This window comes from Pantherophis guttatus, chromosome 8 (genome assembly GCF_059756535.1).
Source record: "Pantherophis guttatus breed Tessera chromosome 8, ASM5975653v1, whole genome shotgun sequence".
NCBI lineage: Eukaryota > Metazoa > Chordata > Lepidosauria > Squamata > Colubridae > Pantherophis > Pantherophis guttatus.
The window spans coordinates 9320045-9344226 of record NC_142070.1 but is presented as its reverse complement, the minus strand read 5'-3'; the positions used below and the strand labels follow the sequence as shown (position 1 = coordinate 9344226).

Below are 24182 nucleotides of genomic sequence, written 5' to 3'. Positions count from 1 at the left end.
AGCATTTTTCAAAAAAATAATTGGGACACATTTTTTTTGCTAGAGAATCGATTTTAGGTGACTAATTTAACCACTTAATTAAGTTCTAATTTTCAAATAACATAGTTTCTAAATGTGATCCATTTTTCAGGAAAGCCAGAACAAGGGTGGACTTCTAGTGACTCCTCATTTAACACCTCAGAGGAAATTCCCCTGAAATATAAACCTAATCAGTAGAATTCTATGACAAATTATGTTGTGGTGAACCGTGAATTGTAATATCGGAATATCAATCTGTACCGTTCAGGACGCAGAAGCGAAGATTCTCAACAGTAATTCTCATTCTCAAACCTCTATTATTCCAGTGCTAATAATGTGCAGCCCCTAAATTGTTTTCCTAATTGATTCTAACCACCCTACTTCACAGCTGCAGGCTTTTCCAGAATTTCCTTGATTCTAGCTAATTAAAGCCCTCCACTGTCTTGCTAAAGAAAGGCAAATCTGTGACAAGATTGTTGGCTTACCTGTTACGTTAATTGAAAATGCCAAGTCTGCCATTCTGTTTCCCTCTCCATCTGTCACATCAAAAACAAAAAAGAATGTCCCAACTGGTTCTTCTTTCTCGTGGCTGTATTCGACTTGTCCTGTTAATAGGAAGTCAGAAGGGGGGAAAAAATAGAATACTTAGAACATCTGCAAGGGTTCCGACAGATGCCCTAATTAAACCATGAGCCTTGAGCCAAGCTTCAAAAGAAATCCAGTCATTTATTGGGAGCTTCATGTCGCCACGTTCCAAGTGAAGCCAACTCTGACCCCACGTAGTTTACGACCCAATCTTGACCCTGTTTCCCCGCTTCCTCCAGGGTGTGTCATCAGTCACATTCAGCAACAGAGCCATTTCGCGAGTTGTAGAGATCACTCCTCTCCGGCCGCTGTGGGTAACCCTGGGAGACAGCCTTAAGAGAGAGATATCTGGAATGTGCTTTTGTTTTTGGCTGCCGTGCTGCTTTGCTGTTTTCCCATCCCCCTTGCCTATGGCAACTCAAGAGCAGGCCAGGGATGCTTTGTGAGTTGACATTCGGCTCCCCGCATTTCCTAAAGGCGACCTGTACATCAAGCTATCAAAATGGGAATTTCACTGCGCACGGCTAGACTACCGGGCTACCGAATGTCAAATGAGGGCATAGAGATGGATCAAGCCAAAGTACAAGCTGTCCTAGGCTGGCAGCCCCCTCGCACCCGCAGACAGCTACAAAGCTTCCTAGGGTTCGCAAATTTCTACAGGCAATTCATCCTCTCCTTCGCGAAAATTGTCAAACCCATGACAGAACTCCTAAAGACAGGGGGCCCAGGGATGAAACCCCGCCCGGGACAACCCCTACAGTGGGACCTAACCTGCCAAAAAGCATTTGAAACACTAAAAAAACTGTTTGCAAAGGAACTGGAGGGCAGCCCTTCCTGACCATCAGAGACCGAAGCAAAGAGGGATGAGTATTGCAACAATGATGCAACAATTGTGCTAATTGTGTTTTGCTGAAGTATGTAACCAAGTTCTCTGTGAGATGATAAACTTATCCAGAGATGCTGACACTGATTGTTCTGCCCCAGCTACGGGTCCCAAGAAGTGTAGCACACACACACACAGCTCAAAAACTCCGTTTAATACAAACAGACCCCTTTCAAAATGCAGGCTTTAACCACAAATGTCCTTATCAGCCTGCTATGAATTACAGAGATTAAACAAAGTCCGATAAGGGTTGGCAATCAGCCCAGAAATCAAGTTGTAACAAAAAAACTCACTCTCAAAATGCTCTGCGTAGGACCAAGCGTTGTTTCCAGCAACATTTGCCAGCTGTGTGCGAACTTAAATAGGCTAAGGGAGTGGCCAATTAGCTCCAAGCCTTACTCTCGAGGAGACCTCCTCCTGAGTAGCCACTCCTGCCTTTTGGCAGCCCTGCGTGCTCGAGCATTGAGAAGAGGCTCCTCCACTTCATTCTCTTCATTTGAAGGAGCCTCTGTAGGTTCTGAAGGCCCTGGCTGAGTCTCTGCCTCTGGCACCACATCCTCTTCAGCCTCCTCGCTGTCCGACGCGAGTGCCGGCTGCACAGGCTGCTGGCGCGACACCATACCAGCCTCCTCATCGTCGGGATCAGCCACAATCTGCGCAGGCCGCTGGCGGGCCACAACACTGATGGGCTCTGGAGCTCCGCTGAACTTTTCTTTTGATGCTATCTTTCTACAAATCTATTTGGCTATTTAACGCATTCCTATCTTGCAGATAATTCAACCTATTCTTTCTTTGTCCCATGGACTGTTGTCCTCATGGGAATGATCAACAAACAGGGGATAGTTGAGTGAAACATTAATTCTGTTAGTTTTGAGATCCCTGCTTATCATTTCTCAAAACCTCCAGTATTGGATCACCCACAACTTCTAGAGCCAAGCCATTCCACACTGATTAATAATTCTATTAGGAAATTTCTCCTTAGTTCTAGGTTGCTTCTCTCCTAGATTAGTTTCCATCCATTGCTTTGTGTCGTGCCTTCAGGTGCCTTGGTTGACCCCCTCTTCTTTGTGGCAACCCCCTAGATATTGGAACATTGCTATCAAGTCACCCCTTCTTTTCATTGAACTAGACATACCCAATTTCTGAAAAGCATCTTACCTTTGTTTATATCTGCCTGGGTGAAGCTTTTGGCTGGTCCCCGTGCAGAGATTTGCATCAAAGAATCTCTTCTATGCAGGTGTAACAACCCATAAATTGGGTCCTTCTTCATGATGTATTTGATAGACAGGTCATCTGAATCAGGATCGGTGGCTCTTAAATGCTGGTTTGTAATGACTGCCACGGACCCTATAGAGTGGAAACGAACAGACGCAAACAACATTAAATGTCTTGCTTAATTATTCTGGGAATGACAGCTTGCTTGCTTGCTTGCTTGCTGATTGATTGATTAATTAATTGATTTCCTTCAAGTCAGTGTCAACTCCTGGGGTTTGCCTGGATTAATCCCTGTAATTACCTTGACAATATTTTAGAAGTAGATACCATATGGTGGGACCTAGGGGTGAAATCTACTTACCTTCCCAACCGGTTCGGAAGTGCACACACCACGCGTGCTTGCTTTGCTTGCGCACATCGTGTGCTCACGCAGAACCCTCTGTGCATGCGCAAACCCTTCTGCGCATGCACAGAGGGTAAAAAAACAGGTTACTTCCTGGTTAAAACCAGGGTGGGCGGAGCCTCGCGCTGCCATCACTACCTGTTCTCCGAACCACCGGCCACCATGGCTACAACAGGGAGCATTTCACCCCTAGTGGGACCAGACTTTGTTATTTCCCTCCCACAAAATCAGAGATAAATGAGAACTCCATTCTCACACACGTTTGGGAATATTTGTTCTCCAAACCAGAGAGATTGTCTGATATGACCCCCATCTCGGCCCCCATTAAAAGAGCCGAGGTGGCGCAGTGGTTAGAGTGCTGTACTGCAGCTACTTCAGCTGACTGCTAGTTCAGCAGATCAGCGGATCAAATCTCACGAGGCTCAAGGTTGACTCAGCCTTCCATCCTTCCGAGGTGGGTAAAATGAGGTCCCAGATTGTTAGGGGGCAATATGCTATTTAGTATACTGTCTTTGGTGTAAGCCACCCAGAGTCCTCGGAGAGTGGGAGGCTTAGAAATATGATGAATAAAAATAAAAATAAAATAAAATCTACCAACTTCTAGCCAGGTTTTTGTTCAACTCGGTTAGAGGAAAGGCTTCCAATTCAATTTTGCTTGCCTGTTGTTGTTTTTTCCTCACGGGGTCTTCTGAAATCACAGCCTCACTAAGCTTCTCTGTAACACTTATTTGACACTTAGTTGAAGGAAGACTTCTTTTGAGGCTTCTCAGTGCAAATGTTAATACCGAAGCTTAGAAAAAAATCAATACCCCCCTCCAATTTGGATAGCCTGTGCAAAATGATCTTTTGCAAGCAACCAGATAGATTCCCTCTCCCCCCCCCCCCGAAATACAATTCAATAAATATGTGGATCAGATGCCTGTGGACAAAGGAAAGACACTAGAAATGCATTTGCTTCTTTCTGGAGACGAAAAGGATAAAAGCTGATTTTTAAATCACATACGTTGGATGCTCTAAGGCTGTGATGGTGAACTTATGGCACGCGTGCCCGAAGTGGCATGTGGAGCCATGTCGCCTGGCATGCCAGCTGTCACCCCAGCCCAGCTCAGCTCCACCGCGCATGCGTACACGCCTCCCACTGGCCAGCTGGTCTTCGGGTCTCTGTTGGGTATGCGCGGGGGGGGGCAAGGCGCATGAGGGAGATGCGTGCGTGCATGTGCGGGGCGCATAAGTGGGGGGATGCTTGCATTGCATTTTTGGGGTTTGCACGAATACCCCCTCCCTGCACCCCGTTTTGGGCCTGGAAAGCACCAACTTGGAAGCCAAAACGGGGTGTGGGGGCACCGCACAAGGCTCCCCGTGCCTGGAAAGCCTCCTGCACCAACCTGGAAGCCAAAATAGGGCGCGGAGAGGCCGGGGCCCATGTGCAGGGGACGCATGCACACGGGCGGGGGGGCATGCACATGGGGTGGGGTGCTCACATTGCATTTTGTGGGTCCGGCCAAATGTGCATGTGGGCACTCAGCCCCAAAAAGGTTAACCATTACTGCTCTAAGGCCATGTGGCTAGGGAATTCTGGGAGTTGAAGTTCACAAATCTTAAAATTGCCAAGGTTGAGCAACATTGCTCCAGGAACAGTATTCAGTGACAAGGCAGTCTTAATTAGAAATAATGTATATCAATTGGTTGAAGTCCTCTATCCTCGACTATCGATTAATTTCAATTATTTATAGTCTCTGAGAGTTCCCTGATGACTGTTCTGACCTCGGCTGCCTTAAAATGCAGGAAGCAGAGTCTTGGTCCCGGCAAAAACCTCTTTTATTTACACGACTGTGAATTCCTTTCACAGCAAGGCCTGTCCAAACAGTTTTTCAAAGGAATATTTATCAACACAAACCTTATCTTGCTTGGCAAGCTGCCACGTAACTAGTTTCCAAACGCAGTACAAGGCAAAATTTGGCACAGAGTCTCTCAGAGTCACGGAACGAATGAACTGTTTCCTGCAAAAGCCACTCCCCGTTCGCTCCTCTTTTGTTTCTTATGGGAGGGGCCAATCACCTCCAAGCTTTACTCCTAAGTCGACCCTGCTTTCTTAGTTGTTCTTGTCTTCTGGCAGCTCTGAACATTGCGCACACTGGGAACAGGCTCCAGCTGTTCTTCTGCCTCACTGCTGCCTAGCGCCCTCTCTGCCTCCGACATAGATCCCTCGTCCGAGCTTTCCCCAGCCCCCAGGACTGGCCCATGTTCCTCCCCAACCTCCTCACTTTCCGACTGTGCTGCCAGCTCTGCTGGCCGCCAGCGGGCCACAACACTGACTTCCATAGAAACAATACCACACTGAATGCATCTGAGATCTCCAGATGGTGGGGACAATTTAGAACGATATGGGTGGGCTTCCAAATGTGTTGACCAAGAAATATAAAAGCTGAAGGCCTGGCAGGAATCTTCAGGAAATTTGGCTACACAGGAATTTTAATAAGGGGACTTCAGAAAATCATATTCAGAATGGATTTACCAGCAGGGAGTTGTAGGCCTCTGTTCACGACCAATGTGGGAAGGTCCATCCTTGGTGAGGCTACCGCAAACTCCACTTTCCCTGTCTCAATGTGGAGGCCGTCTGAGAGTGAAAATTGGAACTCGTCCCTTTGGGCTACCAAACTGTTCAATTTATAAACAATCAGTTCCTCCAGGACATCCTGGTAGGTGAAAGTGGATCCCTCCGAGAGAGCTTGTCCATTCTCCAGAGAATGCTGAGGAGATTCCCTTCTGTACAGGTATCCTGAGAGTAAGCCAAGAATTATGAGTTAGTTTCTCACAGATCGTTTTCTCTCTATTGCATTAATATCTTGATTCGACTTCTAACATACTTATTCTTCACGGTATCTTTTACGAGCGTTTAGAACCCTTCGCCACAAAATAAGGACAATATCAGTATGCACAACTGTAGGTAGTCCTTGACTTACAACAGTTCATTTAGTGACCGTTCAAAATTACAACAGCATTGAAAAAAAGTGACTTAAGAGCATTTTTCACACTGATGACCGTTGTAGCATCTCCCTGGTCATGTGATCAAAATTCAAAATGCTTGGCAACTCGTTTATTATTTATGATGGTTGCATGTCCCGGGGTCATGGGATCCCCCTTTGTGATCTTCTGGCAATCAAAGTCAATGGGGAAGCCAGTTTCACAATAATCACGTTATGAGCTCTGGTGGCGCAGTGGTTAGAATGCAGTACTGCAGGCTACTTCTGCTGCCTGCCATTTGGCAGTTCGAATCTCACCAGGCTCAAGGTTGACTCAGCCTTCCATTCCTTCCGAGGTCGGTAAAATGAGGATCCAGATTGTTAGGGGGCAACATGCTGACTCTGTAAACCGCTTAAGAGAGAGCTAAGTAAAGCACTGTGAAGCAGACTTATATAAAGTCTAAGTGCTATTGCTACCATGTTTCCCTGAAAATAAGCCCTCCCTCGAAAATAATAATAATAATAATAATAATAATAATAATAATAATAATAATAATAATAATAATTTTATATACCGCCCATTCTCCCTAAGGACTCAGGGCGGTGTACAGCCAGAATTAAAATACAAATATACAAACATACCATATCTAGTTAAAATTAATTAAAATCATTAAATAGTTTGGCCGAATTTTAAAACCCAAAATTAAAACCCAATTTAAAATCATAAACCCTCCACGAAAATATTTAACCGCCATGCACAGCCGGTCCCCGCCATTTCCTCTGGTTAGGGTTAGGGAGACAGAGCTGGAAATCAGGTAAGACGGCAAGAGGAACCCCATCTTGCTCCACGCGCCCCAAAATAATAAGACCTCCTCGAAAATAAGGCCAAGCGCTTATTTTGGGGTTCAAAAAAATATAAAACGAGGTCTTATTTTCGGGGAAACACGGTATTAACTTAACGACTGTAAGAAAGGTCATAAAATGAGGCAAAACTCATTGAAGAAATGTCTCACTTAGCAACATAAATTTTGGACTCAATTTTGGTCGTAAGTCAAGGGCTGTCTGGATCTTTTGCTATAATACATACTGTATAAAAAAACCCACAAATGGGAGATTTCTATATAAATCTAATTGCTAATGCTATTTCTTCAACATTACTACAATAATATGTCTCACCGTGAATGGGTACCTTGGTTACCATGAAAACCAGAAGGTCATTCGGAGTATCCAAGTCCCTCAGCCTCAAGGAGGAATTCCGAATCACTACTGCCGTGTTTTCACGCACGCTGATAGGGCTCACCTTTACCTGAGGTGGCTCATCATTCAGGCGCTACAAGGACAGAAGGGAAATCACGGGGAGAAAAATTAAGTTCAACAACCGGCTCTTGAAATGGGAAAGGAAAGGCCACGAGAAGCTACGAAATCTAGAAATAAGATGATGGAAATATAAGAGTCATATGGCTTTAGAGCAACATTCATAATCATTTTAAATACATTTTGAATGGAAATCTAACTGAAAGCATTTCAAACATCAAGGTATTTCATGAAATAACCAGAAACCTGAATGTGTATTTTATTGTTTATTATTATTGTTTATTGGCCGCCCTTTTCCGGAGACTCAGGGCAGCTTACAATGCATTAAGCAATAGCCTTCATACTTTTGTATATACCTGCTTAGTAGAGCTTTCGCCCCCCCCCCCCAAGCGGTGTTCTTTTTTTATACAAAGTCAGCTTATTGCCCCCACAAACTGGGTCCTCATTTTACCTCCCTCGAAAGGATGGAAGGCTGAGTCAACCTTGAGCCTGGTGAGATTTGAACTTGCAGTAATTGCAGGCAGCTGGTGTTACTTATCAGTGCTTTAGTCTGCTGTGCCACCAAGGCTCATTTTCCTGGTAGACATTGTGTATTTGCATTAATCAGGGGTGGGCTTCAAAAATTTTAGCAAGGGGTTCTCTGCCCGTTGCTGGGTGGGTGTGGCCATGGTGGGTGTGGCCTAGTCAGCTTCTTGCACCATGCCGGGAGGCAGCGTTTTTGCCCTCCCTGGGCTCCGGAGGCTTTCCTCGAGCCTCCAGGAGGGTGAAAACGGCCTCCCAGGCTAAGGAGGCCCTCATTTCTGGCCTTCCCAAACTTCCGGTAGGCCCATTTTTTCCCCTCCCTGAGCCTCCGCACATGCCCTGCGCTTACCTGCATCCAAAATGGGCTGCGTGGGGACTCCTGGGAGGGGAAGGGAGGGATGGGCGGGGCCAGCCAGGAGTGGGATTTGGGGGTTCTCTGAACTGCACAGAATCTTAGCTAGAGGGTCTCCCGAATCCCTGTGAACCCCCAGCAGCCCATCCCTGGCATTAATGTGTACAAAAACTATGACTACTACGGGTTAATGTGGTTGTGTATGGTATGTATGTATAGGTGCGTGCGTGCATATGTGTATAGATAGACAGACAGAAAGACAGACAGACAGTATGTGCGTGAGAGAGAGAGGGAGGGAGAGAGAGAAAGAGGGAGAGAGAGGGAGGGAATGTTTGTGTGAGAGAGAGTGGGAGGGAGGGAAAGAGAGAGGGAGGGAGGGAGTGTGTATGTGAGAGAGAGGGGGGAGACAGGGAAAGAGAGAGTGAGAGAATGTGTGTGTGACAGAGAGAGGGGGGGAGGGAGGGAAAGAGAGAAAGAGTGAGAGAATGTGTATGTGTGAGAGGGGGGGAGGGAGGAAAAGAGAAAGAGTGAGAGAATGTGTATGTGAGAGAGAGAGGGGGAGAGGGAGGGAAAGAGAGAAAGAGTGAGAGAATTTGTGTGTGTGAGAGAGAGAGAGAGGGAAGGAAAGAGAGAAAGAAAGAGTGAGAGTGAGAAAATGTGGGGGGGAGGGGGGAGAGGGAGAGGGAGGGACACTTGATTCACATTGAGTCGTGATGTGATTTGCTGAGTTTAACTTACTGACTTCTTGACAATTAATCAACCTCAATAACAATTGTGGTTTGTGCTTTGAACTGACCTTGAAATTGTGGTTTGTGCTTTGAACTGAGTCCTTTTTGCCTTGCTCAACAAACAAAGCATAGTTTAGCAATTTGCTTGAACCCAGAGACTATTTCTGCTATCACAACAGTTTTACAAACAAAAACGACACGGTGAATTCAATTACCTTAATGGTAATGTTGACACTGCTGATTTCTGATTGGCTGAAGCCATCACTGATATAAAAACCAAAGCTGTCCATCGATGGCTCAATACTTTCATGGACATTCTGAAAATAATAAATACGGTTCTCCAACACATCTTGAAGTGAGAAAGAAAAATCAGAACTTTCGGCGTTTCCAAAACCGAGGCGTCTGCCTGCAAGGAGAGTGGTATTTATATGGAAAGCGTGTTTTTTTTCCCCCTCTTTTAAAAATTAATTTTGATTTTTTTTCTTAAAGCAGGAAATATAACTTGATTCTTTGTTGAGTTTTTGCACATATAGCAAATCAAGAATTTTATGATTTATCACATTTGTTTGCCGCCCATCTCACTTTGATTTTATTAAGCTTATCATGATGTCGAACACAAATAAAAATAATAGGAAAAGGGGGAAGGGATAGAAATGGGAAAGAAAAGTGTAGCGCCGTGATGGGCAATCTGTCAAGTTTCCGAAAGATGCCCTAATTAATTCATCAGCCATGATCCAAACTTCAAAGGAAATATATTCACTTATTAGGAGCAACATTCCGGCAATACTGGGATGCAGTTAGGACTGATCCCATGTAGATTTACATTCCCCTATGACCCTGTCTCTCCCCTCCTCTCTGGCCATGTCATAAATCACATTCTCCAATTAACCATTTTGGCTGGCTGTGAAACCTGACACCCTCCTTCTAATTGCGGTCAGAAAGAATGTATGGAATTCACTTCAGTTCTCCCTCCCTCCTGCTCATGGCAACTTGAAAGCTTTGCAAGTTGACACAATCTATGGCACGCGTGCCAGAAGTGACACACAGAGCCTTCTCTGTGGGCATGCATGCTGTTGCCAGCTGCACTTCCGGGTTCCGTCCTGCGCATGTGACCAGTCACTCTCTTCCGGGTTCTGTCGCGTGCATGCATGCTGGCCAGCTGATCTTCACACCTTACCTGTCCTGGTGTTTTCAATGTACCCATATTTTGGAGGACTTGTGATTTTTACAACCAAGCCTTCTTCAGCAAGGCCACCTTCCAGGCGAAGGGTGTTGTGAGGGTGGAGTGGTGTCCGTCCCCCTTCTTCTACCTGGACACAAAAACAACTTTCTGCTCTATCTGGAAATTTGATTTTGAGCATTACTTACCAAAAAACCCTTCTATTTTACCCCCACCCCCACCCCCCACATCGCTTAATATTTGTGATTTGAAATACTTTGTATGGGGTCATCCCTGTAATATATAATAACAATAGCACTTAAGATTTATATAATGCTTCACAGTGCTTTATAGCCCTCTCTAAGCAGTCAGCCTATTGCCCCCAACAATCTGGGTCCTCATTTTACTGACCTCAGAAGGACGGAAGGCTGAGTCAACCTTGAGCCCGGTGAGATTTGAACTGGCAAATTGCAGGCAGCCGGCAGGCAGCAGAAGTAGCCTGCAGTACCGCACTCTAACCACTGCGCCACCGTGGTGCATAAAGTGTGGTAAATAATAATTTCTATCCCCCAAACTTCATCATGATTCTAAAACCAAAGAAGTTATTTCATTTGACCTCGTGCATGGCTCTAGTTAAGAGGCAGATTCTATTGGCATGAAGCGTGTCTGACGTTATCCTACTGGTATCTATTATTACCTGAAGAAGTATGGACTTCAACTCCCAGAATCCCCCAACCAGCACTGAGGTACAAACAGTACAACAAACCACAACTGACATATTAAACATGAAGTTTCCCTTGTATGACACAGCCAATCTAAACACTCCTGACAGCCATAAGATTCCTAATCAGGGTTGGGATTCAGCCAGTTCAGACCAGTTTAGGCGAACCGGATGCTAGTTTTACATCTGGTTTGCCGAACCGGTACTTGCAAGGACTGGCTGGCCCTGCCCACCCCCATCCCACCCATCCCAGGTGGGGCGTGGTCCATTTTGGATGTCAGGTAAGTGCAGTGCCTGCGCAGAGGCTCCGGGAGGGTGAAAAATGGGCCTCCTGGAACTTCTAGAAGTCTGGAAACAGGTCCATTTCAGGCCTCCAGAGCCTGGGAGAGGCCGTTTTTGCCCTCCCAGAGGCTCGAAGAAAGCTTCCAGAGCTTGGGGAGGCAGGAGGCTGAGTAGGCCACGCCCACCATGTCCATGCCCCCCCCCCGCAACCAGGCAGAGAACCGGTTGCTAAAATTTTTAAATCCCATCCCTGTCCCTAACCGATATTTTTCCAACATGAGGACTATTTAAAACAAAAGAATACGAGTAGTGTTTTAATTATTTCTTTTCTGGGGGAGAAAAAATGTGTCTTGGTGACTAAATGCATGGTTTAATGAAAAAAATATTCCAGGCTTTTCTGGAATGAAAAGTTTCCAGGGATGAAAACTTGTGGCCCTGAAGAACTACAACTCTTAGTAATCCAATATCAGTCATCTGGCTGGCACCAGATGGGAATTAATAGTTTTCTCTGCTCTGAGTTCAGGAGTATCTGTGGGGCAGGGTCAAAAAATAAGATGGTACTCACAAACCCTGCCTATTTTTACATGAATCATGTAAGACAAGTAGAAAAAGGGCCTATTTCAGTCCCTTGGGCATGGCTGCCATATTGACTTTTTTGCCTTTCCCTTTCCCAATTTTTTTTTTTTTAAATAGATATGATTTCCTTAATGACTGTGGCAAGAATGGTCATAAAATGGGGCAAAACCTTTTATTTCAGCAAGCCGGCCTGGCCTGAATAGGTTTTATGGGTTAGTTTTTTAATTGTATAGCTAGGGGTTTTAAATTGGGAGGCCGATTAATTTAATTTATTTTTAATTATCTTAACTTTTATATTGTATGTTATTTTAATTCTCCGCTGTTCACCGCCCTGAGTCCCTTCGGGGAGAAGGGCGGGATATAAATTCAATAAATAATAATAATAATAATAATAATAATAATAATAATAATAATAATAATAATAATAATAATAATAATAATAATAATAATAATAATAATAATAATAAAACCCACTTAACAACTGCCTTGCTTAGCAATGGAAATTCTGGGCTCCATTGTGGGCCGTAAATCAAGGACTACAATGTTCCACATAATTCAACATTGAATCTCACGGGTTGCTGACATACCGTAATTTGGTCAGAAAAAGTAACAACCGGAGGCACACTTTGGGCTGCTGTGATAGTAACGGTGAACATCTGGCTATCGAGCTGGTTGTTGTCCGCATCGAACACAGAGAAGTAGAAGACATCGGTGATTGGCTGATCGAAAACAGTTTCAAGCTCGGTGAAATATCTGCAGGATAAAAAAAAAAAAAGGAAGATATTGAGCTGGGGCGGTAGGTAGGTAGGGACACCAAAGTGTGCCATCGACAAACAATTTAATCTCCTCTAATTGCATCTTGTTTGCCTTGGGGAATAAACTCACCTGCTTGCATTTTCGTGTTACTGGGAGGAATGTTAATAGCTATGGGGGGAAAAAATAGTTAACAAGGGAGGCTACATTTTATTTCTAACTTTTTTAATCAATCCGCTGCCCTTTCAATCTGCCAGATGGAAGTTGTTGACAATGCAGGATGGGGAACGTTAATAGCAACGCAACCGGGGGGGGGGGGGGAAAGGGAGCCACGTGGAGAAAGCTGATTCATGCATTGACACGAAATTAAAAGTCGGGGCGAGATGAAAGAAATGTCACTGGGATGGATCCAAACAGTGAAGCAGAGATTTGCAGAGTGTTGTGGGCCGCCAGCAGAGCTGGCGGCAGACTCGGACAATGAAAAGGTTGGGGAAGAACATGGGCCAGTCCTGTAGTCTGGGGAAGGCTCTGATGAGTGCTCTGCTTCAGAGGCAGAGATGGAGCCACAACCATCTGACAGTTAACAGCTACCTTCGGAATCAGAGATAAGTGGGACAGAAGAACAGCTGGAGCCTGTTCCTGAAATCTGAACTGATTTACTACCGGTTTGCTGGCTGCAGACAGCATCCAAACAGAGAACCGATAGTAAAAAAATGCTTAAAAAGTAAAAAAAAAAAAAAAAAAAGTTCCGACGATCGCGTGCCACAGCTGTGATCATTGGAACCTTTTTTTTAAAACCTTTTTAAAGCATTTTTTACTACCGGTTCCAATGATCATGTGTCGCTCAGCTGATCTTCAGAACTTTTTTTTTTTTTACTTTTTTTACTACCGGTTCGGCAAACCAATAGCATTTTTTACTACCAGTTCAGGCGAACCAGACCGAACTGTTAGCATTTCACCCCTGGACTAAAGGCACAAAGGGATGCTGAATGGCCCCTCCCATAGGAAATAAATAGGAGCAAAAGGGGAGTTGTGTTCGCAGGAGACAATTAGTTTGTTTGTTAGTGTGAAGATCTGCTTATCTGAGTTCGTGCCTCACAGAGACTCCTTGCAAAGTATTTCATTGTACAGCATTGCTATCGGCCTGGCAACTATCCAAGGACTGATAAGGTCTGTGGTTGCAATTCACCCTTGAAAGACTGTTTGCCGGGACTTTGCTGGATGTTGAATGCTAGAAATTCACCTTAGCCAAATAAAAAGGGTTTTTTTTCGGGACAAGGAGTCTGTTTTGTGATTTGGCGAAGCCTAGGTCAGAACACAGAAAATGAAGAAAAAGCCATAATGGAGGTTCTGAGAGATATATTCAACTGCAGGAAAAATGGATTCCTGGCTCATTTCCTGAAGGTCAGCCACATTACTAGGTCTGGATGAAAACTCATTGTTCTTGCTAAACACACATCCCTCGGATAAAAACAAATAAAAATGTCCCAATCACAAACGGTCCTTTCTTTGTGCCCCCAAAGACACCCAATATAACGGTGTCATTGCTGTGTATTCACGGAGAAACGGTACCTGAGCAAATAGGATCTACCTTGTTTCCCCGAAAATACGTCCTACCCCGAAAATAAGCCCTAGCTTGATTTTTACACGCATGCCCAATATAAACCCTACTCCCAAAATAAGCCCTAATTAAGACCCTGCCCACTCCAGGGTATACGGGTAAAAATTAAGCTAGGATGGGAATGTGGGGGTGGAGGTACCCTACTACTTACCTTCGGACAATTGCAATCAGGCCTTGCACACCCCGATACCTGCCTTGTCAGCCTATTTCTTCTGCAGCCAGCAATGCCGGCAATACTTTCCTGAAGGCCTCTGCAGCTGATAACAGCGCTCCACATCTGGAGCTCTGTTATCGTCTGCAGAGCCCTTCAGGAAAACCTTGCTGGCCGCAGAAGAAGTTCCTGAAGGCCTCTGACAAAGAAAAGGAGGCTGGGGGCGATGCACGCAAGTGAGGTGAGTCAGTGGATGGCATCCCCCAAAATAAGACCTGGTGCTTTTTTTTTGGTGGCAAAAAAATATATAAGACAGGGTCTTATTTTCAGGGAAACACGGGTAGTAGGCGATGGGGCCTTGAGGATTGATGGAGAATCTCATGGCCACCAAACAGGAAAGCCCCCATTCCTTCTTATAACATAAATCATAGGTGTTACATCCGGACGGCAAGCACGACGGCCAATAGAGCAGCCGATTGGTCCGTGTGCCAGCAGGCAGCCAGCGGGAAATTGGTGGCTCCTGATTGGCCCAGCTTCTGACAGCTGAGTATAAAAGAGCTGTCAGTGCCTCAAACGCTGCTCGCTCTCCATGGTAGTTAGCTAACTAGAGCGAGTCACTGTTAGTTGTTATTGTTAGCCAATAAACATGTTGTGAAGTGTTTATCCTGCCTCGCCTCCCTTCTTTAGCCTTTGTTCCGTGAATAGAACAATAGTGTTCTGTATTTAGTGTTCAGCTGTATTTGTTCAGGCTAGAACCCAGAAGAGTGTAAGTTCTAGTTTTCCTTAGGTATTGAAAGGCCGTTGGGTTACTTTTAGTCAATCTCCAGAAGACTGTGAGCTCTAGTCTTGCCTTAGGCGTGAAAGTCAGCAAGGCCAATCACCAGGAGACTGTGGGTTCTAGTCCCTTCCTGAGGCATGAAAACCAAATGGGTAATTTTGGGCTAATCTCCAGGAGACCAAATTCTAGTTCTGCCTGAGGCATGAAAGCTGGCTGGGTGACTTTGGGCCAACCACCAGGCGTCTGTGAATTCTAGTCCCCTCTTAAGCATGAAAAGACGGCTGGATGACTTTGGGCCAGTCGTTCTCTCTCAGACCCATTCCACCTCACAGGGGTGTTGTTGTGGGGAAAATAGGAAGAAGATGGAGCATTAGGTCTGCTCGCTGCCTTGAGTTATTTATAAAAGTAATAAAGGCAGGCTAAAAAAAAAAATATTGAATCACTCACATTGGAAGTCCATGCCTTTCATGTAGATCCGTGCTTTCCTGTTCTTTATGAAGGTCACTGATTTCAATTATTTTTTGGGGGGTGGAAAAAAACCTACATTTGCCTCTAGCATTAAATGATACATCAGAGAATCTCAGAAGAAGAATAGCTTGGGGGAAAACTGGAACCTTTTCATATCTCTGCCTAATCTTTTTTTTTTTCCAGTCCTTAAGGTCAGGACTCTTAAGAAAAAATTTCTTAAGAACTGATGTCTTTTCTTTCAGGAAAATATTTTTTTCCCCCATTTCTATAGTTGTTGCTTCTCAGTTTCATTCGTTCCAACCTTCACACACACCCTGGCAGAATATCCAATAAAACCCTGGTTTGAGACCTGCATATTTTAATTGCCAACTCACAAACTATTCAAGAGAAAGTGCTAGGCAGGGGTGGGCTGCTACGGGTTCGGGAGAACCTGTAGCTAACGTTATGGCCAGTTCAGAGAACCTCCAAATCCCACCCCTGGCTGGCCCCGCTCACCCTGCCCCTCCCCTCTCAGGAGTCTCCTCGCGGACTATTTTGGATGCGAGATAAGTGCAGGGCCCGCGTTGAGGTTCAGGGAGGGGGGGGAAAGGGCCTCCCGGAAGTTCCTGGCCTCTGGAGCCCGGGGAAGGCAGTTTTTGCCCTCCCAGAGGCTCGAGGAAAGCCTTCGGAGCCTTCGGAAGGCAAAAATGCACATACACCCCGCCACCGTGGTGCAGGAGGCCGACTAGGCCACGCCCACCAAGGCCATGCCCACCCAGCAACCGGCCAGAGAACCCGTTGCTGAAATTTTTGAAGCCCACCCCTGGTGCTAGGGCTGTTTCTGAAGAAGTCTACACATCATACACAGGGAAACAAGCCTTGTGACGTTCATAACAAGAAAACTGGAGAAAATTCTTGGGCGCAGCTGCAAACATTTACCTGATTGTTTGATGGTTAATGTCTTCCATTGTGAAATTATAAACCTCCGAAGACTCATCCGATTGCCGTCCAAAGGCTGTCCGCATAAGACTGCCATACATCGGAAGAGAAATTAGCTGAATCCTTATCTCAGAATCTGGGGAATTGTTATCCTAAGGGCAGAAGTGAGATTAAGAAAAAAAAACAGTTATATCCATTAAGATAATCATTGAACAAAATATGAAGGATGCAGAGGGTTTTTTTTGGTCACCACATTACAAAAAAAGATGTTGAGACTCTGGAAAAAATGCAAAGAAGAGCAACTAAGATGATTAAAGGCCTGGAGACTAGAACATATGAAGAACGGTTGCAGGATTTGGGTCTGGCTAGTCTAAAGAAAAGAAGGACTAGGGGGGACAGGATAGCAGTATTCCAGTATTTGAGGGGCTGCCACAAAGAAGAGGGGGTCAACTTAGAAAGCAGGACAAGAAACAATGGATGGAAACTAATTAAGGAGAGAAGCAACCTGGAATTAAGGAAAAAATTCCTAACAGTGAGGAAAATTAACCAGTGAAACAGCTTACCACCAGAAGTTGTGCGTGCTTCATCACTGGAGGTTTTTAAGAAGGGACTGGACAGTTACTTGTCCATAATGGTATAGGGCCGTGATGGCGAACCTATGGCACGCGTACCACAGGTGGCACATGGAGCCATATTGGTGGGCACGCAAGCGTTGCCCTGGCTCAGCTCCAGCATATATGTGTGCACTGGCCAGCTGATTTTTGGGCCTTTTGAGCCCACCGGAAGTCGGCGAAGGGCTGTTTCCGGCTTCTGGAGGGCCTGCAGGGAGGTGGGGAAGGCTGTTTTCACCCTCCCCAGGCTCCTAGAAAGTCTCTGGAGCCTGGGGAGGACAAAAAACGGGCCTACCAGGCTCATGCCATCACATGCCAAAAGCAGGGGGGAGCATGGGGGGGGTCACACACACACATACGTGCGGGGGGCAGAACCAGTTCGGTAACATCATATCGTCACCGTTACCGGCTCAGGAGAACCAGGCCGAACCGGGAGAAACCCACCACTGGTGGTTACCCCTTAACAGCTACTACTAGCATGATTTATAACCATAATTTTTTGCTCAGTTATGGTTATAAGGACCTGCAAGGTACATAAATTGAAAACAAACTTGTTTCTATGATGTTATTCTGTACTATTCTTTTTAAATTCTGTTGCACTGATTTTAAAGTTAAAGAAGAAGAAAAATATGCAAAGTATGATATATTGCAATTCTAATTCAATAAAACGCTTTTTAATCAGTTGAGTCAATGGATTAATTGGCCTGGTGAGTCAATTGATTGACTCAATCAATCAATCAATTTTTTTTTGCCAATTAATACATTGATTTAAAAAGCATTCAATTAATTAAGAGAGGTACATCCAATTAGTTAAGATTTTTTTAAAAAAACTGCTGATTATTTTGATTTCAGCAATGTGTTTATTGGCCGCCTTTAATTGAGTACAAATATATCGAATCATTTAAAAAAAGGTATCAATTAAGCAAAAAGGTTCTTCAAAACTGCTGATGACTCCAGTATGAAAACATTACAAAATAAAACAAACCTACGGTGGTAGCTCATTCATCAATAATCATTCAAGCATAAATATCACAAAATCAATTGTAGCAGTAAAGGTTACGCTTATACAAGATGTTATTCGAAATCAAGTCAACCCTTAAGAAACGCTCAAGTCTCCATTTACGCTAATATGGCTGCGATCTTTAGAAGGGGAAAAAATATACATAAATAATGTCAGGCGTTTAAGAATCAGGACCAAATCTGAAGTTCCAGTCAAGCTGATTTATTGCTCGTGCCTATAAACACGAATCTAGTCAACTAACCGTCAGTATTACATTGGTGCTAGATAGGAGTTAATAGAATTCAAAAGAAATTGGATTTAGACCGCTTGTGAGACCATAGTGACTCTAAACAGGTAATTCTGTTGTGTCCTGTCAGCCGCAAGCCCCTCCAGCAGCCAAATCAGAAGAGGAGGAGGCATGGGAGTCAGAGTCAACATCAAGGCAACCTGGGAGCTCCGAGGGGAAAGAGGGAATGGAGCTGGCAGAGAGAGAGAGAGACAGAGGCGGAGTCTGGGCCGTCCGTCAGCCCTCAGATGGAGAGTCAACAGCCCCCAGGTCTGGAGGTGGCTGATGAGGAAGGGGAGGAACAGCTGGGTCCAGTGCCTGATGTGCGGAAGCGCAAAAGGCAGAGGAGAGGAGAGCAGTGGAAATCTATGGGCCAGTCCTTGGGATGGAAGAGCCACCGCTGCAGTGGTGGGTTGCCCCTGGTTCGCACCGGTTCTATAGAACTGGTAGTAAAACCGGCGGGAGGCTCCGCCCACCAATCCCGACATCATCAAAATGCTTCTGCGCATGTGCAGAAGCTTCTGCGCTTGTGCAGAAGAGCACGGGCACACGCGAGCACAACTGAGTGCGTGCGCGCGGCCCCACTGCGAACCAGTAGTAAAGCAGTGGTGGATTCCTCCCGGTTCCGCCCAGTTCCGCCGAACCGGTAGCGTTGATGATATGACGTCACCGAACCGGTTCTGCCCCCCCACGCCCACAGAACCGGTAGTAAAAATTTTTAGAACCCACCCCTGTAGTAAAGGTAAGTAGAACCCACCCCTGCACCGCTGATAGCGAAACCCCACCCTAGGTCTGAAGATAAAAGGCAGGGGGCGGAGATGAATAGATGTGGAAGACAACTACTCATCTCCCTGCCGGACAGACTTGTTAGACTGCGTTGAGAGAGAAGCTTTTTGCCTGGGCTGCTGGCGCTCCTACTAAAGGAATTGTTAATTGTACAGAGGGGTTTGTCGTGTTTGGGGAGCTGGGTCAGAACAAGTTCTCAACATACAACGATTCTTTTAGTAACTGTTCAAATAGACAACAGTACTGAAAAAAACTGACTTATGACAGTTTTTCACACTTACAACCACTGTAGCATCCCCATGGTCATGTGATCAAAGTTTAGATGCTTGGCCAACTGGGATGTATTTACGACGGTTGCAATGTCCCGGGTTTTGCGACCTTCTCACAAGCGAATGGGGAAGCCAGATTCCCTTAAGAACCGTGTTACTAACTTAACAACTGGAGCGATCCACTTATTTATTTATTTGTTGAATTTATATCACCGCCTATTCGCCCATAGCGACTCAAGGTGGCTTACAGAATATAAAACCTCATTTAAAACAATAAAACTAATTAAAAAAAATCAAATAAGTTAATATAATAAAATCAAATCAACCCCCACCATACCCCCCCCAGCTCCATTTTTGCTGGCAGAGGGCTGCAGGAGGCCATTGCAGCCAAAAACTGGGAGGGCTGTCATGTCTGTCATGTGTTGTGTGATTAAGGAGTTTTTAGTATATGCTGACTTCTGTTTTATGGATGTACTCTGTTACTCTCCTGCCTGTCTGACTTACAGAGTAGCTGTTACAATCCTTACGCTGTATGTTGTAGATAACACTTGTTTTTACTTCTTGAGCTATCGGGCAGGGGTGAAATCTACTTGCTTTCCCTACCGGTTCAGAAGTGCACGCACCGCCCGCATCACGTGAGCGCACAGATCCTCTGTGCATGCGCAGAGGGTAAAAAACAGGTTACTTCCTGATTAAAACCAGGAAGTAACAACAACCGGGCGGGTAGGCGGAGCCTCGCACTGCCATCGCTACTGGTTCTCTGAACCACCACCCGCCATTGCTACCAGTTCGGCCGAACCGGTCCGAACCGGTAGCATCTCACCCTTGCTATCGGTTCTTTTAGTTAATTTATAAAGTTTCAGAGTGCTTTAGTTGGTTTGTGTGCTACGGTGATGCTGTGTGATTCAAATAGTCTGTTGGTTCTTTCTGAGATATTTTTGATGTATGGTAGTATCTTTTTCATAGCTCTGTTGGTTGTGCTATAGTGCGTTGTGACGTCAGGCACTTTTTGATAATGATTATTTTGGAGTAGTACCATATAATTATATACCAATGGAAAGATAATTTAATCAAGAATGTAATGTAACAAAGTTTGTTCAACTATCTGTATTCTATGAAAAGTTATAGCCAAATAACCAGAAAAAGGAAGCACAACTTGCTTAGGTTGATATCAGGTAGCTTTCCTTCATCTGATTGGATTTCACCCCTGCCATATACTATACTTGAGGGATATATATACTTGAGGGATATATAAAAAAAAGATTAAATGCTTACAATATAAGCGAAGTGGGATCGAGTGATGATCACAGAGTTTTTACCAGCCACAGTGATACTCAGCGAGCAGCTAGGATCCAACCTTGGCCCGTTAATGTCCACTGGAGTTATTTTCACTTTGAGCAAAACGACGTCTTTGGTACTGCCATCAGTGACTGAAATTTCCATGCTGTCTTCTCCCGAGGATGAGCCATCGTGAAGATAATGCAAGACGTTCCTGGTGATTTCCTCATAGGTGAAGCTATCACCTTCCCAGAAAGACATGGTAAAAATCAGAATTTTCTCCTTAACATAACAATGAAGATTTCTCTTACTCCTCTACGTAAATCCAGAAACGTGCTTTGGTCTAACTACAGACCTCTCTGTGAATTTACCATATTGACTCTGAATGAAATAAGGAAGCACCAATTTTGTTCAAAGTTGGAATAATACAGTAGCTACAGAAAAGATTTTCCTTGGTTATCCAGAAGTTCGGCTTTAATGGCTAACAATTGAGAAGATTCTCGCTTCATTCATGAAAGCCAGCTGGGTGATTTTGGGTCAATCACCAGGAGACCATGAATTCTAGTCCCACCTTAAGCATGAAAGCCGGCTGGGTGATTTTGGGGCAATCATCAGGAGACTGTGAATTCTAGCCTGCCTTACGCACGAAAGCTGGCTGGGTGATTTTGGGGCAATCACCAGGAGACTGTGAATTCTAGTCCTGTCTTAAACATGAAAGGCAGCTAGGTGATTTTGGGACAATCACCAGGAGATTGTGAATTCTAGTCCCGCCTTAAACATGAAAGGCAGCTAGGTGACTTTGGGTCAATCAGCAGGAGACTGTGAATTCTAGTCCCGCCTTAAGCACGAAAGCCGGCTGGGTGATTTTGGAGCAATCACCAGGAGACTGTGAATTCTAGTCCCGCCTTAAGCACGAAAGCCGGCTGGGAGATTTTGGGGCAATCACCAGGAGACTGTGAATTCTAGTCCCACCTTAAGCATGAAAGCCGGCTGGGAGATTTTGGAGCAATCACCAGGAGACTGTGAATTCTAGTCCCACCTTAAGCACGAAAGCCGGCTGGGAGATTTTGGAGCAATCACCAGGAGACTGTGAATTCTAGTCCCGCCTTAAGCAGGAAAGCCGGCTGGGAGATTTTGGGGCAATCATCAGGAGACTGTGAATTCTAGTCCCGCCTTAAGCACGAAAGCCGGCTGGGAGATTTTGGGGCAATCATCAGGAGACTGTGAATTCTAGTCCCACCTTAAGCGCGAAAGCCGGCTGGGAGATTTTGGAGCAATCATCAGGAGACTGTGAATTCTAGTCCCGCCTTAAGCGCGAAAGCCGGCTGGGAGATTTTGGAGCAATCATCAGGAGACTGTGAATTCTAGTCCCGCCTTAAGCATGAAAGCCGGCTGGGTGATTTTGGAGCAATCACCAGGAGACTGTGAATTCTAGTCCCGCCTTAAGCACGAAAGCCGGCTGGGTGACTTTGGGTCAATCACCAGGAGACTGTGAATTCTAGTCCCACCTTAAGCACGAAAGCCGGCTGGGTGACTTTGGGTCAATCACCAGGAGACTGTGAATTCTAGTTACTAAGACGGGACTAGAAAAGCTAGCTGGCTGGCCTTGGTTTAGTCACTCTCTCTCAGCCCAACCCACCTCACAAGATTGTTATTATAAGGAAAATAGGAGGAAGGAGTATGCAAATTCAAATTGCTGGTTGTTATCTTTAAAGCCACATCAATCAGATGGCTCAACCCACGTTTCACCATTCTTTTCTTACATCAACCCAGTACCTCAGGATTGGAAGAGTTTTAATATTCTTGAGTGAAGGAATGGAATGGAATGATCCAGTGGTGAAATTCAATTTTTTTTACTACTAGTTCTGTGGGCGTGGCTTGGTGGGCGTGGCAGGGGAAGGATACTGCAAAATCCCCATTCCCACCCCACTCTGGGACTAGCCAGAGGTGGTATTTGCCGGTTCTCCAATCTACTCAAAATTTCTGTTACCGGTTCTCCAGAACCTGTCAGAACCTGCTGGATTTTACCCCTGGAATGATAATAGGTTTTACCCATGTCAGTTGGAAATTATGGAAGCTGAAATCTAGGTTTTAGATTTTAAATCTAAATTCGATCCTCTAAGTACCATATATCTGGAGATCTTCAAGTTGGGGAAAGTTGAGTGATTTTTAACACCATTCCATCACTCACTACATAAATAAAACATTTGCAAGTAAGTACAAGTAGGACTTACTTAATGGACACTCTGTTTAGCAACCATTACAACAGTGCTGGAAAAGTAACTTTACAACTAGTCCCCACATTTATGGTGGCTGCAGAATCCTACCGTCCTGTGATTGCCCTTTGCATGCTTTGCAACAGCCTTCTGATAAACAGAATCCATGGAAAAGCCAACATTAAAATCACAAGTCATGGTCACGTGATGTCTCACTTAATGACCTGTGGTGACTCACTTAAGGTCAAGACGGACTGGCACTTTTATCTATACTCTGCTTCGCTCGCAGCTTGACAAAATGAGGGAGGGGATGAAATGGAATGCAAGGGTGGGAGGAATAGCATCCGAGCATGGTCGGTTCCTGGGAGACACTGCTCTCCCCCTCAAGGACACCCCGAACAGATGTACCAGAGTGGCCGGCTGGTTCCCATAACAAAATGAACAGAAGTGATTGATGGATGTAATGGTCTGTGGGTGGCCCATAGGGAAATGGGGGGTGGGGGGTGAACTATGCTTGCTTTTGCGCGGGGAGGCCCAGAGCTGGTTTCACTTCTTCTGTGCCAATGTGGTTTATTCAGTAAAGTTTATACTCTTACTAAAATAATGTCCCAGGAGTTTCTTTTTCTGGATTCTCCAACTGGACAGCTGACACTTAACAGAAATAAACCTATTACGGTCAGCTGATGCTTACGACCATGGCACTTTGTGACAGAACTTGCTGTTCCTCATTGTGGTCATTAAGCAAGGACTACCAGCAGAGGTGGTATTCAGCCGGTTCGTACCGGTTCGGGAGAACTGGTAGCGGAGATTGCGGGTGGGCCCACCTACCTGCCCCGGCTCTATGCCATTCTATTTAGGGACGTTTTCGAGGCTGGGCGCATGTGTGGAAGGCGCGCACTAAGTGAGCATGTGCGTGCAGAGCAAACTGATGGTAAGTATAATGGAAACCCACTGCTGACTACTGGTAAGCATTCGTGTTGCACTTCAGTGGATTTTTGCTTCTTCTTAACGGGCGTGTCTTTTGACCTAAAAGGTCACAGACAAAACAGTACGAGAAACTTCCCCCAAACTTACCTGTTGCCATGTAGACTGGGAATCCGGAACCGTGTCTGAGAAGAGCTCCGTGGTGAGGAGGTTCTACCACTTCAAAGAAGAGATCCTCAGCAGCAATGGGCCCGTCACTCAGTGTCAGCTTTATTCCTTAACCATCCAAATATAGAGGAGGAGGAAGCAAAATATATTTAGATGTTTATCCTCTGATCTCCAAGGGAACTGCAATTTGTAAGCAGGTGAGGAGAGCGTGGGTAGGGGAGTCGGTGATATTTC

At 45.2% G+C, this 24182-nt stretch overlaps 1 protein-coding gene across 1 annotated transcript in view; it reads right to left on the bottom strand.

Moving 5' to 3' along the window:
- FRAS1 (Fraser extracellular matrix complex subunit 1) overlaps positions 1 to 24182 on the bottom strand; it is a 447420-nt gene that overhangs the window by 82921 nt on the left and 340317 nt on the right. Inside the window, exons 36-45 of the mRNA XM_060687010.2 lie at positions 23931 to 24056; positions 20638 to 20885; positions 16411 to 16562; positions 12309 to 12474; positions 10161 to 10293; positions 9199 to 9389; positions 7244 to 7397; positions 5620 to 5883; positions 2645 to 2833; positions 504 to 623 (exon numbers count right to left, since the gene is read on the bottom strand). Coding sequence (XP_060542993.2) covers positions 504 to 623; positions 2645 to 2833; positions 5620 to 5883; positions 7244 to 7397; positions 9199 to 9389; positions 10161 to 10293; positions 12309 to 12474; positions 16411 to 16562; positions 20638 to 20885; positions 23931 to 24056 — 1743 coding nt within the window. The remainder of the gene's footprint in view (positions 1 to 503; positions 624 to 2644; positions 2834 to 5619; positions 5884 to 7243; positions 7398 to 9198; positions 9390 to 10160; positions 10294 to 12308; positions 12475 to 16410; positions 16563 to 20637; positions 20886 to 23930; positions 24057 to 24182) is intronic.